Source organism: Neoarius graeffei, chromosome 20, assembly GCF_027579695.1.
Source record: "Neoarius graeffei isolate fNeoGra1 chromosome 20, fNeoGra1.pri, whole genome shotgun sequence".
Lineage (NCBI taxonomy): Eukaryota > Metazoa > Chordata > Actinopteri > Siluriformes > Ariidae > Neoarius > Neoarius graeffei.
Window position 1 is genome coordinate 28,459,456 of NC_083588.1, and position 14,135 is coordinate 28,473,590.

The 14,135-nt window shown below is 40.7% G+C and overlaps 1 protein-coding gene across 4 annotated transcripts in view; it reads right to left on the reverse strand.

Annotated features, from left to right (window-relative positions):
- cyth1a (cytohesin 1a) overlaps positions 1-14,135 on the reverse strand; it is a 200,101-nt gene that overhangs the window by 65,623 nt on the left and 120,343 nt on the right. For all 4 annotated transcript variants that reach the window (XM_060901458.1, XM_060901459.1, XM_060901460.1 and 1 more), the window contains 2 exons: positions 13,479-13,545; positions 13,186-13,304 (listed from right to left, as the gene is read on the reverse strand). In XM_060901458.1, coding sequence (XP_060757441.1) covers positions 13,186-13,304; positions 13,479-13,545 — 186 coding nt within the window. The remainder of the gene's footprint in view (positions 1-13,185; positions 13,305-13,478; positions 13,546-14,135) is intronic.

Here is a 14,135-nt window from a genome sequence, read left to right on the forward strand (position 1 = left end):
ATTTTCCGAATTTTCTTGGGGATTACTCCCTGGATCCATTACGCTCATGCAAGGTAAACAATCCTGAAGCCATTCAATATGGTGGAGTATACACGGACGGGTCACGTGACTGCACATCCTCTATACACCTATGTAGATATTGCACCAAAAACCAGACATTTGCAGCTAGAATAGTCATTTACCACATTAGCAATGTATAGAGTGTATTTCTGATTAGTTTAAAGTGATGATCATTGAAAAGAACAGTGCTTTTCTTTCAAAAATAAGGAAATTTCAAAGTGACCCCAAACTTTTGAACGGTAGTGTAGATGACATATCAAATGTTTAAACTGAGAAAATGTATCATTTAAAGAGAAAAATTAGGTGATTTTAAATTTCATGACAACACCACATCTCAAAAAAGTTGGGACAAGGCCATGTTTACCACTGTGAGACATCCCCTTTTCTCTTTACAACAGTCTGTAAACGTCTGGGGACTGAGGAGACAAGTTGCTCAAGTTTAGGGATAGGAATGTTAACCCATTCTTGTCTAATGTAGGATTCTAGTTGCTCAACTGCCTTAGGTCTTTTTTTGTCGTATCTTCCGTTTTATGATGTGCCAAATGTTTATGGGTGAAAAGATCTGGACTGCAGGCGGGCCAGTTCAGTACACGGACCCTTCTTCTACGCAGCCATGATGCTGCAATTGATGCAGTATGTGGTTTGGCATTGTCATGTTGGAAAATGCAAGGTCTTCCCTGAAAGAGACGTCGTCTGGATGGGGGCATATGTTGCTCTAGAACCTGGATATACCTTTCAGCATTGATGGTGTCTTTCCAGATGTGTAAGCTGCCCATGCCACATGCACTAATGCAACCCCATACCATCAGAGATGCAGGCTTCTGAACTGAGCGCTGATGATAACTTGGCAATTGTTCGGAAGATAACAATCCTTCTCCTCTTTAGTCCGAATGACACGGCGTCCCTGATTTCCATAAAACACTTCAAATTTTGATTCGTCTGACCACAGAACAGTTTTCCACTTTGCTACAGTCCATTTTAAATGAGCCTTGGCCCAGAGAAGACGTCTGTGCTTCTGAATCATGTTTAGATACGGCTTCTTCTTTGAACTATAGAGTTTTAGCTGGCAACGGCGGATGGCATGGTGAATTGTGTTCACAGATAATGTTCTCTGGAAATATTCCTGAGCCCATTTTGTGATTTCCAATACAGAAGCATGCCTGTATGTGATGCAGTGCCGTCTAAGGGCCCGAAGATCACGGGCACCCAGTATGGTTTTCCGGCCTTGACCCTTACGCACAGAGATTCTTCCAGATTCTCTGAATCTTTTGATATTATGCACTGTAGATGATATGTTCAAACTCTTTGCAATTTTACACTGTCGAACTCCTTTCTGATATTGCTTCACTATTTGTCGGCACAGAATTAGGGGGACTGGTGATCCTCTTCCCATCTTTTCTTCTGAGAGCCGCTGCCACTCCAAGATGCTCTTTTTATACCCAGTCATGTTAATGACCTATTGCCAATTGACCTAATGAGTTGCAATTTGGTCCTCCAGCTGTTCCTTTTTTGTACCTTTAACTTCTCCAGCCTCTTACTGCCCCTGTCCCAACTTTGAGATGTGTTGCTGTCATGAAATTTCAAATGAGCCAATATTTGGCATGAAATTTCAAAATGTCTTACTTTCGACATTTGATATGTTGTCTATGTTCTATTGTGAATACAATATCAGTTTTTGAGATTTGTAAATAATTGCATTCCGTTTTTATTTACAATTTGTACTTTGTCCCAACTTTTTTGGAATTGGGGTTGTAACTTGCTTCTATTACTGATAGTCACAAAGTATAACTGTGTAACCAGGAAAGTCATTATAGTTTTAACATGAAGTCTGTTTTGTTGAAGTTATAAACTATTCATTGATGGAAACTTGAGTGCAAAACTGTTCATGACAACTGCAGTCCTAAAGTTAGCAAGTCGACTGTTGCCCTCAGACATAAATGCATTACTGTAAGTGTCCAGAGCCATCTGTGGGGTTTTTGTTTTTTTTTAACAAAAGCAGAATCATAGGGGCGGCACGGTGGTGTAGTGGTTAGCACTGTCGCCTCACAGCAAGAAGGTCCGGGTTCGAGCCCCGGGGCCGGCGAGGGCCTTTCTGTGTGGAGTTTGCATGTTCTCTCCGTGTCCGCGTGGGTTTCCTCCGGGTGCTCCGGTTTCCCCCACAGTCCAAAGACATGCAGGTTAGGTTAACTGGTGACTCTAAATTGACCGTAGGTGTGAATGTGAGTGTGAATGGTTGTCTGTGTCTATGTGTCAGCCCTGTGATGACCTGGCGACTTGTCCAGGGTGTACCTCGCCTTTCGCCCGGAGTCAGCTGGGATAGGCTCCAGTTTGCCTGCGACCCTGTAGAAGGATAAAGCGGCTAGAGATAATGAGATGAGATGAGCAGAATCATAAAGCAGAGTATTTAAACAGCGTTATAAGCATGGCTAGAAACAAACATGACTGTGATCATCATGATGCTTCTCCAAGCCTCCATGAAAACAGCTTCCGTATCTGTGCTGATTGTGCTCAAATCAGCGTCAGGTGATTCCTATAACGGTCAGGTCCCTAGCGCGTGCACAACGCACTCTGAGCACACGCGGCCGCTCGACCTGCACCAGACTCAAGTGTGCAAAGGTACGACAGTCAAGTGTTCACCTACTGTGTGACCAGTGGCGGCTGGTAGTCTTTCAAACAGGGGAGGCTGGTCGGTTACCATATTTCCAGATTTTAAAAGAAAAAAACACATCAGTTTTGCCCATACTTTTGCCTCTGATCTGGCTGATTGTTGGCAGGGTCACAAACTGTGAAATAACAGGTTCTTTTGGCCCATTAGCCTACTGTCCAATATACATGATGGTGGTGTTGGGGGGGAGGGGCATATTTTAACATTTTATATTTTAAAATTGTGGCATGTTGTTTAAAAATTGACCTCGGCTGTGTTTTTGTTTAAAAATGTTTTCCAAATTGTAGCTGTGTTTAATTCATATCCAGAAAAACACATATTCCAATATAATATACTCAGCATAAACATTTTAAATAGATTCTATATTTTTGGTCCATCCATGACATATTACTAAAGTAGCCTATTTACTGTTGTTGATGTGGGTCACTTGCTGTTAGCCAATTCACTTTCTCGTACCAGGAGAGCTGAAAGGAACGAGTATTATTCCCTACCTTTTTCACCAAGTCAATTTGAGGCGTTGGTCTACCCTGCTCTTTACAAGGGTGATAGCGTTCCGGCGCCACGCGGAATTTCCGGCGTACCGTGGCTGGGGAAAAAAAAAATCTAGTTCGCCCATTGTCCTGTGTCATTCTGAGATGCGCAGATAGACAGTAAAGGGAATTCGCATGATATGGAACTAGTGGGAAAAAAGTGCCGTCACGGCACGAATTAGACCCTCCGAGGCGCGGCGCCGAAACGCTATCACCCCTGTCTTTAATTTTAATTTTTTCCTCGAAAGAAAGACTGGCAAATGGCTTCGCCAAAATTAAATCAGCAATGCTTGGCATCCGTGCGCAGCTTTCTTGCTAGCTGACTAGCCCCCTCAAGTTCAAGTTCAGTCACTCAAATAAACGAAATTTCTGGAACCAAGATAGCAAACTTGACAACACTATATTTACACTTTATTTACAATGAAAATATATACAAACTAAAAAAGCTGGTAGAAACCGTATGTAATGAATGAAATTGAAATGTAAGCCGATCTCTTACAATACACCACAGCACTTGCGAATCCGCATGGGACTGAACTGATGTTGCCAGATACTGCTGACGTTATCCAGCCCAAAATATGTTCAAAACCCGCCAAAATGCACTTAAAACCGCCCAATCTGGCAACACTGTACCGCTGCCTGTCTATAGTTGAAACGAGCTATCAATCAAAGAAAATATCCGGCCGCTTTCACCAATCACCAGTCTCCTCGCGGAAACTGCCATGTCCCTCCCATGTGAGGCTCGGAGTCCGTGGGCGGGCGTTTTTGCAGTATTTGTCCAATAACCGTCTTGCATTTTGAGATTGAAAAGCGCATACAGTAAATCCTCTAATACTGGCCTGTATTCCATTACTGGCCGGGACTCTAATATTGGCCGGTCTCGCTGTCGGAGGAGGTAAATAATGGCCGGACTCTAATACAGGCCGGGGCTATAACCAACGATGTTTCTGAGATCATAGTGGCCTTACACAACCGTTCCGATCTGAAAGACAATTGTGATCAGTGGCGCCGCCAGGCGTATGGCCGTACACACTAGGCGTACCTTGGGGAGAGAGATTTTTTTTTTTAAATTATAATTGTTACCTGAATGCTTTGGCAATGCAACATAATTTGAGAGAGAGAGAGAGAGAGAGAGAGAGACACACGTGTGTGTGCCGGCGCATTTGTGTGCTTCAGGAGTGGGCGGGGTGTGCGTGACCAAGAAAGCTCATTGGTCAATGCAGATATACTTTTCTTGCACCACTGAGATTCTCTCCAGTTTTGAGAAACGGAGACAGACAATCGTCAGTAGTCAGAGCTTGTGCGAGAATTTATTGAGAAGCGAGTCAAAAATGAGTAAACGAACCCTGAAACAAACGAGCTTGTTTCAGACTTTTACGAAAAAGTCCAAAAGCAGTGATCCAGGGCTGTCATCTGCTTGCCAGTCCTCTCCAGTATCAGCTAGTAACACGGCACTGGCAGCTTCCACTCCTCCGCAACCGAGCAGCAGTACTCTGCAGCTGGATGCTAGCTCAGTTCCTTTGAGGGAATTGCCTTCATCTACCTCTGAGTTTGAAACTAGCCACACATCCAGTGAATTTCATATAAGAACACCTACATCTCCCCATGTCCCTTACGATCAGAAGTAGATGGTTGCTCCACCTTGCTGACAAATGAGCCACGAGTCAGCCCGCTATCACTGACATCAGATTTATCAGACATAGGGAAACTTCAACCAGATGCCTTAAAATGTGCACCGGACTCTGTAAAGCTCGATGTCCTACAGAACCGCTTCAAACCAGACAGAGGGTGGGTGGCTCCTTCTACTCTGATTTTCGGTAAACTCAGAAAAATACCCGAGGAGTTTTTCAGCGAGTCTATGTACCCCACGTTGCGCTACAGTGTGTGTCAGAGTCGTGCGTGCGGTAGTGCTGAGCAAGTTCACTAGATTCTAATCGAGGCTATAAAGAGTTTATTGTTTATTGTCGTGTGTAGTTCACATATGTTGTTCAAATATCAGCCTGTGTTCATGGAAGGCTATTGTTCAATTTCAAGTTAAAGTTCTATCGTTGTTTTGTGTATAAGCCTATAGATCGACTCTTCATAGAAACTGCAGCACGCAAGCGTTTTTTTTTTTTTTTGGGGGGGGGATTACACCGCTAGTGCGTACCTTACAGTTCAACCCTGCAGGCGCCCCTGATTGTGATTACCGGTAGGTCTGGTGGTAACCAGGCAACCAAGCATCAACCTATTTTATAGGTTCAAATAGACACAAAATCTCGTTTTTATTCATTCCACTGGTAGTCTGTTTTGCTCAAATAGAAATAGAGGCCTGCCTCTAATTCTGGCCTCCTTCCAATAATGGCCTGGACCAAGATGCACTTGAGTGAAATAAAGGCCCCGGCCTATATTAGAGGATTTACGGTAGCTCCCAAATGCCATTGAAGTCCACTGAGGCTGGGAGTCCATGAGACTCCGTGGGTGGGCATTTTCGCAGTATTTGTCCAATAATCGTCTTGCATTTTGAGATTGACAAGCACATAACTCCCAATCCACTGAGGCTGGGCTGCATCGCGTTGTCACGAGGGGGAAAAACTCACGCACACATTAGGCGAACTGGGGAAAGTTATAACGGAATGATTTCGCACTGTAGTTGGGTTGAGCACATATTTCTATGATTCTGGATCTGAAATAGCAATGTTATAAGGTCGGCTATAACATAAGCCTAGCGCAATTCATCCTACACGATGTTAGTCATTTTTAGAGGAGGCTGAGCCTCCCTCGTTGTCTTAGAGCAATCGCCCGTGTGTGTGACCACAACTTTTTTTTAGCTCACGGGTACATCACCATCAAAATGCCTCATCTTCATCGATAACCCACTGCAAAGCATCGCGAGCTGTAGTGTGACCGTAGCTTAATGAGGCAGATGTGACATCGGATGCAACCCAGCAATTGTACCCTACTCCGAGTAAAAATTAGCTTCAACGTGAAAAAAATTCATGGCCCACTAGATGGCCCAGTGGTTGAGAAACACTGTTAGAGTACAGTCAAACAAGACAGTGCAGCATGCGTTTATAAGAGAATTCTCTAAAGATGCACCAACTGAAATGCAGATTTGGACATGGCACAAAAAGATCAAAGAGGAAGACTGTCTGTGTGTGTCTGTCTCACAGGCAGCACACATATTGAAAATTTGTGAAATCATTCATGGAATCCACATACCTTTGAATTTCTCATTCAAATTTTGAGGAATAAATCTTATATTGCTCAACATTAAGCCTGCTCAGTTTCATTTGACTAGATTATGTAGTTTCTGGGATATTTACATCTCAAATAACATCAAAATTTTTGAAACACCCTGTATAATTCTGCTGAGGTTTCGCTAACAAAGGGCAAACAAGGACTACAACAGGTTCAGAATAGGGCGAGGTCAGGGAGTGCTGGCGAACAATGGAAGAGTAGGACGCACCTCCAGATAGCTCGTCAAAAATCAGTTCAAAACTGAACAAAACCCCAAAATTACAGAACGTTACCCATTTCTTGAAGAACATAAACGCAACAGTAAGCACGGGAGCATAATCATCTGCTCGGTTTTCACAATGGGTAAACCGAAAGGCAAAAAGAACGAGTCACCTGAGGCAGGCCCAGAAGCCTCGAATACGCCAGACTCGGAGGCCCTGGAAACTGACGACAGTAGTGTGGATGAACCCTCTAATAAGGCAGTACTCGCGGCCATCGGTGCTTTAAGCACACAGGTGAAACGGATCAAAGCAGAGGTTTGTGTCTCCATAGAAAACCGCATCACAGAAGTTTCTACTACCATCAGGGGCGAGATTTCATCACTAAATGTAAATGTCCAGAAGTCTATTTCGGAGCTGAGAGGGAAATCAGCCGAGCACGAGGCCGCTCTGAAAGAGCTAGAAGAAAGCACCTCAATCCCTCTCTGACATCATTTCCACACTCTAATCTACAGTGGATCATCTGACAACAAAAGTTAAACACCTGGATGAAAAGTGTGAAGACCTTGAGGCGCACTCGAGGAGGAATAACATTAGGATTATAGGAATACTGGAGGGAAAAGAAGGACCGTGGCCCAGAGATTTCATCGCTCAACTCCTAACCGAAGCGCCGTCTCTGCCTGAGCAACTGTTGATAGACCGGGCACACAGAATAAACCGCCAGAAACTGAAACCCGAGGATCCCCCGCGACCTTTCATCTTAAGACTGCACTACTACCACGTTCGTGAGGAAATACTACGTAAGGCCATGGAAAAGAAAAAGCTGGAATACCAGGGGCGGAAAATATTCATATTTCCAGACTTTCCGCCTTCTGTGGTCAAGCAGAGAGCTGCATTCACTAAAGTTAGAGAAATGTCACGAGGAAGATCAGACGTCAGATACGGACTGATTTATCCGACCAGACTGATGGTGACGCACGGAGGAGTGAAAATGTCGTTCACCACACTGAAGAAAGCTCAAGCTTACGCCGAGAAACACTTTGGACAACCACAATAATCAATGACAGTGAAATGGTCACACCAGGCTACCCGACTAAGTGGATAGCGAGCTGCATACAGACATTTATATCCCAGAATGATTGGGGGGGGGGGGGGCGGGGGGGGCAATGAGAGGACTTGGACTGTCGGTGAGACGTCACCGATGTGGTGAACTTTTTTTTCTTCCTCCCTCTCTTTTCTCTCTCTCGCCCTCTCCTTCGCTCCTTGCTTGTTTGTTCACCAAAGAGCGGTAGCCCACATTTCTGAATGGCATATGTTTAATGTGTTGATTCTGAACAGGTGAACCACCCCAGCAGTTATGCATACTGGTTTCATTCCCCAAAATTTATGGTGGGACTGTGTTACACTTGAATTGTTTTATACCTGACAGTGAAAATGTTTTTGTTATATTCAAATTAAGAAATTTGACGGGCTATCTATTTTGAGAGGAACACTAGTTACTTAGATTAACCAGGGTTAACAGTAACAGCTCATGGAAGTAATAGATTTTGGTTATCCTTTTTTTTTTTTACATTTTGAACACTTCCCGAAGTATTTTCGCGCCATACCTTTGTTTGGTACTGGCTAGAAATGTTTTTGTTCTTTGTTTATTCAGGTTGTTCCAGGGGGTTTAAGGACGTTTTTTGGAAGGGGGAGGGAGGGACGGGACTTAGCCATCTAACTACTGTAAAATCACAACTTGAAGGTGGACTAATTGAAACAGATATTTACTCTGCTTTTTTCCGATATGTCAACACAAGATGATCTGAATACAAGTGAGAGAAAGAAAGAGAGGTCTAATTTTAGCTAGCTGGAATGTGCGTGGACTGAACAACCTGATAAAAAGAGGTAAAGTCTTTGCTCATCATTAGCACCAGATCTGATATTCTTACAAGAAACCCATTTGAAAAAGGACTCTCATATCAGATTAAGGTGTAAATGGATTAATAATGTATACCACTCATCATTTAATGTTAAAGCAAGAGGTACAGCAATCATTATAAGGAAGGGCGTTCCCTTCATTCACAAAGACACACTATCTGATAAGGAAGGTCGCTTTTTGATTGTAACTGGGGAAATATATTCTACACCTCTCACCTTGATGAACATATACGCTCCGAATATAAACAATCCATCATTCTTTCAGAAGGTGATGTCTCTTATACCAGACTTGTCCCAAACAAATTTAATTATCGCAGGGGACTTCAATTGCATGTTAGATCCTTATTTAGATAGATCTTCCACTCGCAGAATGGAGAAAAGCAATTCAAGTGTCTTCCTTAATACATTTATCAACAATACTAATTTGACATTTGGAGAATCGCAAATCCAACCAGCAGGGACTACTCCTTTTACTCGGCAAGACATAACTCGTACAGTAGGATAGATTATTTTCTCATAGATGCTAAACTAATGCCATATGCCGTAAATGCGAAATACCGTACCACAACATTCTGATTTCAGATCACAGCCCCCTTACGTGCACTCTGAATATTCAAAACATGGTAAGGCCGCAGACGAACTGGAGGTGAAACCCTCTGTTATTAACCGAAAAAGAGTTTTTGTGATTATTTAAAAGCTCAGATATCCCTCTGTTTTGACACTAATGATAATTCAGAAACGACCCCTTCTATTCTCTGGGAGGCACTCAAAGCGTTTCTTAGAGACTATTATCTCATTTGAAGCATCCAGAAGGAAAAAGAACAAGGCTAGGTTACTTGAAGTAGACAACCAAATTAACCTTCTGGACAAAGAGAATGTCCAGACTCTTTCCAGTGATTTACATTAAAAAAAATATCAGCCTTAAAATATGAATAAGATACTCTCAGCAAGGATTAGTAAGGCATTTTTATGTACCAAACAGAAATATTTTGAGTTTAATGACAAGCCACATAGACTCTTAACCCGGCAACTCAGAAAACAGGAAAATGATCGCACAATACAGAAAATTAAATCTGATAAAAGGTGAGATTCTGATCAAACCCAAGGACATTAATAATCGATTTCTCCAATTTTATAAAAACTTGTACACTTCCAAAAATGATAGACTATATAGCTATGCAGAATTTCTTAGAAAAATGCAATCTCTCTCAACTAGATGAAAATGAGTCAGCTCAGCTGAACTCTGAAATTTCTGTTGAAGTTAAAAAAGCCATCACTTCTCTTAAAAGCAATAAAGCCCCAGGCCCTGATGGCCTTCCAGGTGAGCTGTATAAAAAATTTAACGAAACACTCTGCCCATATCTACACAAGATGTTTACTCAAGCCCACACCGACGGTGTCCTACCTCCCACCCTAACAGAAGCGGTCATTACAGTGATACACAAACAGGGTAAGGACCCGGAAGAGGTAGGCTCTTTCCGTCCTATTTCCCTGTTAAACCAAGATGGGAAATTATTTTCTAAAATTTTGGCGAATAGATTAAGCCCCTTTTTAGAGAAATTAGTGCACCCAGACAAGACTGGTTTTATACCAAGCAGAAATTCTTTTTTCAATCTTAGACAATTATTTAACATCTTGTATGCTACTGACGGAACAAAAGAAGAGTTAGCCATTCTGTCAATCGATGCTGAGAAGGCATTTGACCAAATTGAGTGGCTTATCTATTTGAAATTTTAAAGAGATATAATTTTGGTGAAAAATTTATTTCATTGATAAAACTTCTCTATAACAACCCCTGTGCTCAGATACTCACAAATCAAATATTGTCCCCCCGTTTTAATCTACAGAGAGGAACGAGACAAGGGTGCCCTCTATTGCTCTTGATTTTTGCTTTAGCAATCGAACCCCTTGCCGAGATTATCCGCCCAGACCCTTTAATTCATGGTTATAATACACAAAATTATTTAAATGTCATTATATGCTGATGTTTTGTTATTTATCTCTCAGCCACTAGTCTCGTTTCCGCAGATACTCGATAAAATCAATTCATTTGGGAGCTTTTCTGGTTATAGGATAAATTGGAATAAAAGCGAGCTAATGCCCGTGCATATACAGAATAATGCCTGGTTACAGAATCTCCCTTTTTGTATATCTCCAGAAAAATTCAATTATTTAGGAATTCAGATCACAAAGCGCCACTCCCATTTATTTAAGGAGAATTTCCCACCACTCTTGTCTAAATTACAGTCAAGTATACAGTTTTGGAAGACCTTGCCAATATCTTTACTGGGCAGAGTCAATGCTATTAAAATGATTTTCCTGCCCCAGCTACTCTATTTCAGAACATTCCAATGTTTCTCCCCAAATCCTTCTTTAAGAAAATAGACTCGATTGTGCTCCCTTTCCTATGGGACTACAAAACCCATAGAGTTGGCAAGAAACATCTTTGCAAATCTAAAATAGAAGGGGGTTTGGCACTCCCAAATTTATCATATTATTGGGCCTCACAAATTAGGATTATGGCATACTGGCTGAATGACACAGCAACCCCACCAAACTGGCTCAAATTAGAACAAGAGACATGCCAGCCTAACTCTATGGGTGCCATCCTTCTGGCTCCTTACACTATTGAGAAGTCTTTATATAATTGCAATGTGATGATCCATAGTACAGTGCGCATTTGGAAACAAATTAAGTCACACTAAGTTGAAACCCATATTTTATGCATTACCTATCGCTGGAAACCCTACCTTTCCACCATCCATTCTGGATAATACTTTTAATCTCTGGAAGAATTTAGGCATCCATACAATAGGAGACCTGTACATTAAAGGCATATTTGCATCCTTTGCATAATTACAGAGTAAATATAATCTACCAGGAAGTAGTTTCTTTAGGTATTTGCAAATAAGAGACTATGTAAGAACACATCTGCAAAATTGAGACTTTCAAAGGTTCTTGTCTTGATCGATGCCTCCAGCCCATGTCTTGCTCAGAAAAATCGATATCTTGTATATATGACATCTTGCAATCTATCAGTCCAGTGAATTCAACCCTAATAAAAACAAAATGGGAGGAAGAAATGGGCACAGAGATTTCAGACACACTGTGGGAAAAGAGTTTGGAACATACTCATCGATGCTTTAATAATGCCAGGCACTGCCTAATCCAATTTAAAATTTTACATCGTCTTCACTACTCTAAGGAGAGGTTACACAGAATATACCCTGAGTTGTCCCCTACATGCGACAGATGCCTTGCAGCAGATGACACTTTGCTTCACAGCTTTGCTCTATGTCCTAAAGTTAAGATCTTTTGGTTTAATATTTTCAGTTTAATATCTAAAATAGTTAATATACAGTTAGAGCCTAAACCACTCACTATTATCCTGGGAGTGTCAGATGATGTTAATAAACTAAACAACTCCCAACTATGTTTTCTCTCATATAGCCTCTTCATTGCAAAGAAGTTAGTTCTCTCACATTGAAAAAAGAAAGAAGCACCCACCACAAAGACGTGGCTTAGTGATCTTACTAACACTCTCCACTTTGAGAGAATAAAATATACTCTTATGGATAAACTCCCATTATTTGAAAAAATTTGGTCACCTCTCATTCAGTATCTCACACCTTGTAGTGGCAATTAATTTTTCCCCTTTATTACAACAAAGTAGTGATAAGGCAGAAGGGTACAGCTGGGTAGGGTGTGTGTGTGTGTGTGTGGGGGGGGATTTACTCAAGTTTTGTTTTTGTTTTAGTTTATTTTTTTCTTCATCTGTATTCTGTATCCTACATTTATCTGCTCTTTTATTTTCCATTGTTATATGTTTTGGGGGAGGAAAAAAAAAAAAGGGCACTGTGCCCTAGCTGCACAGTGCACGCATTTCTATATGGATGTACATTGTGTTTGATATAAATGTTTGACATTACAACAACGTGCTCTAATAACATTTGAAACAACAAGAATAGGGCGCGGTATTATGATGACATATGACCATCATAATTATGTCACAATATACAGTAATTTTCAATATTGCCTGTATTGTGATTAAAAAAAAATACATCACAATATAAAAATGGTTTTAATAACAATTACAACTTTAATTGTAAACAACTGATCTGATAGTAAAATGTCACGGTTTTATTTTGCCTTCTTGTTGGTGCCATTTTTAAATTAAAAACCTGAATATGTTAAAATAATTATTTTAATCTAGAAATTAAAAAGTACGATAAAATTCTGTTTGTTTTCCTATTTTGCTGGCAGTTTATTCACAAACATTTATAATGTGCATCACAGAAAAGTCTCCATTTTTGTTCATTATATTTAAAAAAAAAAGTATATTACAAAGAAAGGAGAAAATGAAACTATTAAAAATAGTTTTAAATGTCCAATGAGTTACTTGGCACAATGTGAAACGAGGTTCTAAAGTATTGACAGCTGGCCATATAGGCCATACTCCAGAATGTATATCGTAATATCGATATTGTATCATCATATTGGCCAGCCCTAACAAAGAAATCTTCAAACACCCCATACACACACATACACACACACACACTACAAGCGTACACACCTCTCTCCGAGGTAGTCCCCTATTGCTGTCTTATTAAGGCCCTCGCCCTTGTAGAGGAACTGAGCGATGTCATCACTGGTGTTCTTCAGTAGATCGTTTTCAATCAGGAACTGAATCCCCTGGGAACCAAAGTGGAGTTCATCATTAGAATAGAATGCCTTTATTGTCACTATACCCATGTACAATGAGATTAAAAGCAACTCCAATAACAGTGCAAACAGCATGTAGAAAAGAAGAAAATAAATTTTATCCTGCCCACGTCAATAAAGCCTTTATTGGATCTAATTGATCACCTTCTTAGGGTCCATATTGAACTTCTTGCGGCCCATTGCCACCTGCTTGTTCCTCTGCATGTTTTTCCTGATGACATTCAGAGTGGGACAAGAGAAAGATATTCTTCTTTAAAAATAACAATATAGGTTTATTATCAAGAAATGGTTTCAGTTAATAAGCTGTCAAAGAGTAATACAAAATTTTAATGATGCTATACATGGCACTCTCACATAATTGAGATTATATAGACTTTTTTGTGCTGTAATGCTATATATTGAAATATGCTTAAATATCTCATTTTGGCATCATTTTAATTGTCTTGTACAATGGTACCTTTTTTTTTTGGTACAAGGACATATTTAAAGCACATGGTGGAGTGATACTAACCCAGTCATCCTGTTGTGTCCTCTTATACCACAGCAATTTGCCAATGACTTTTTTTTTTGCTAATTATCATCACATTAAACACTTTATTCATCAGCAATTACATTTAATTGTCGTGGAATGTCCACAAAAAATGTCTGGTATTAAGACGATAAACAAAACAGACACTCACCAGCCTTTCTTTTTTCTCTCTTGAAGTTAAGAAAACAAAACATGCATCACATTACAAAGTCTTCCATCCTGAAGCCTTTATCAGAAAGCTTAAAGAAATAGCTTTACCTCTGAGTGTTACA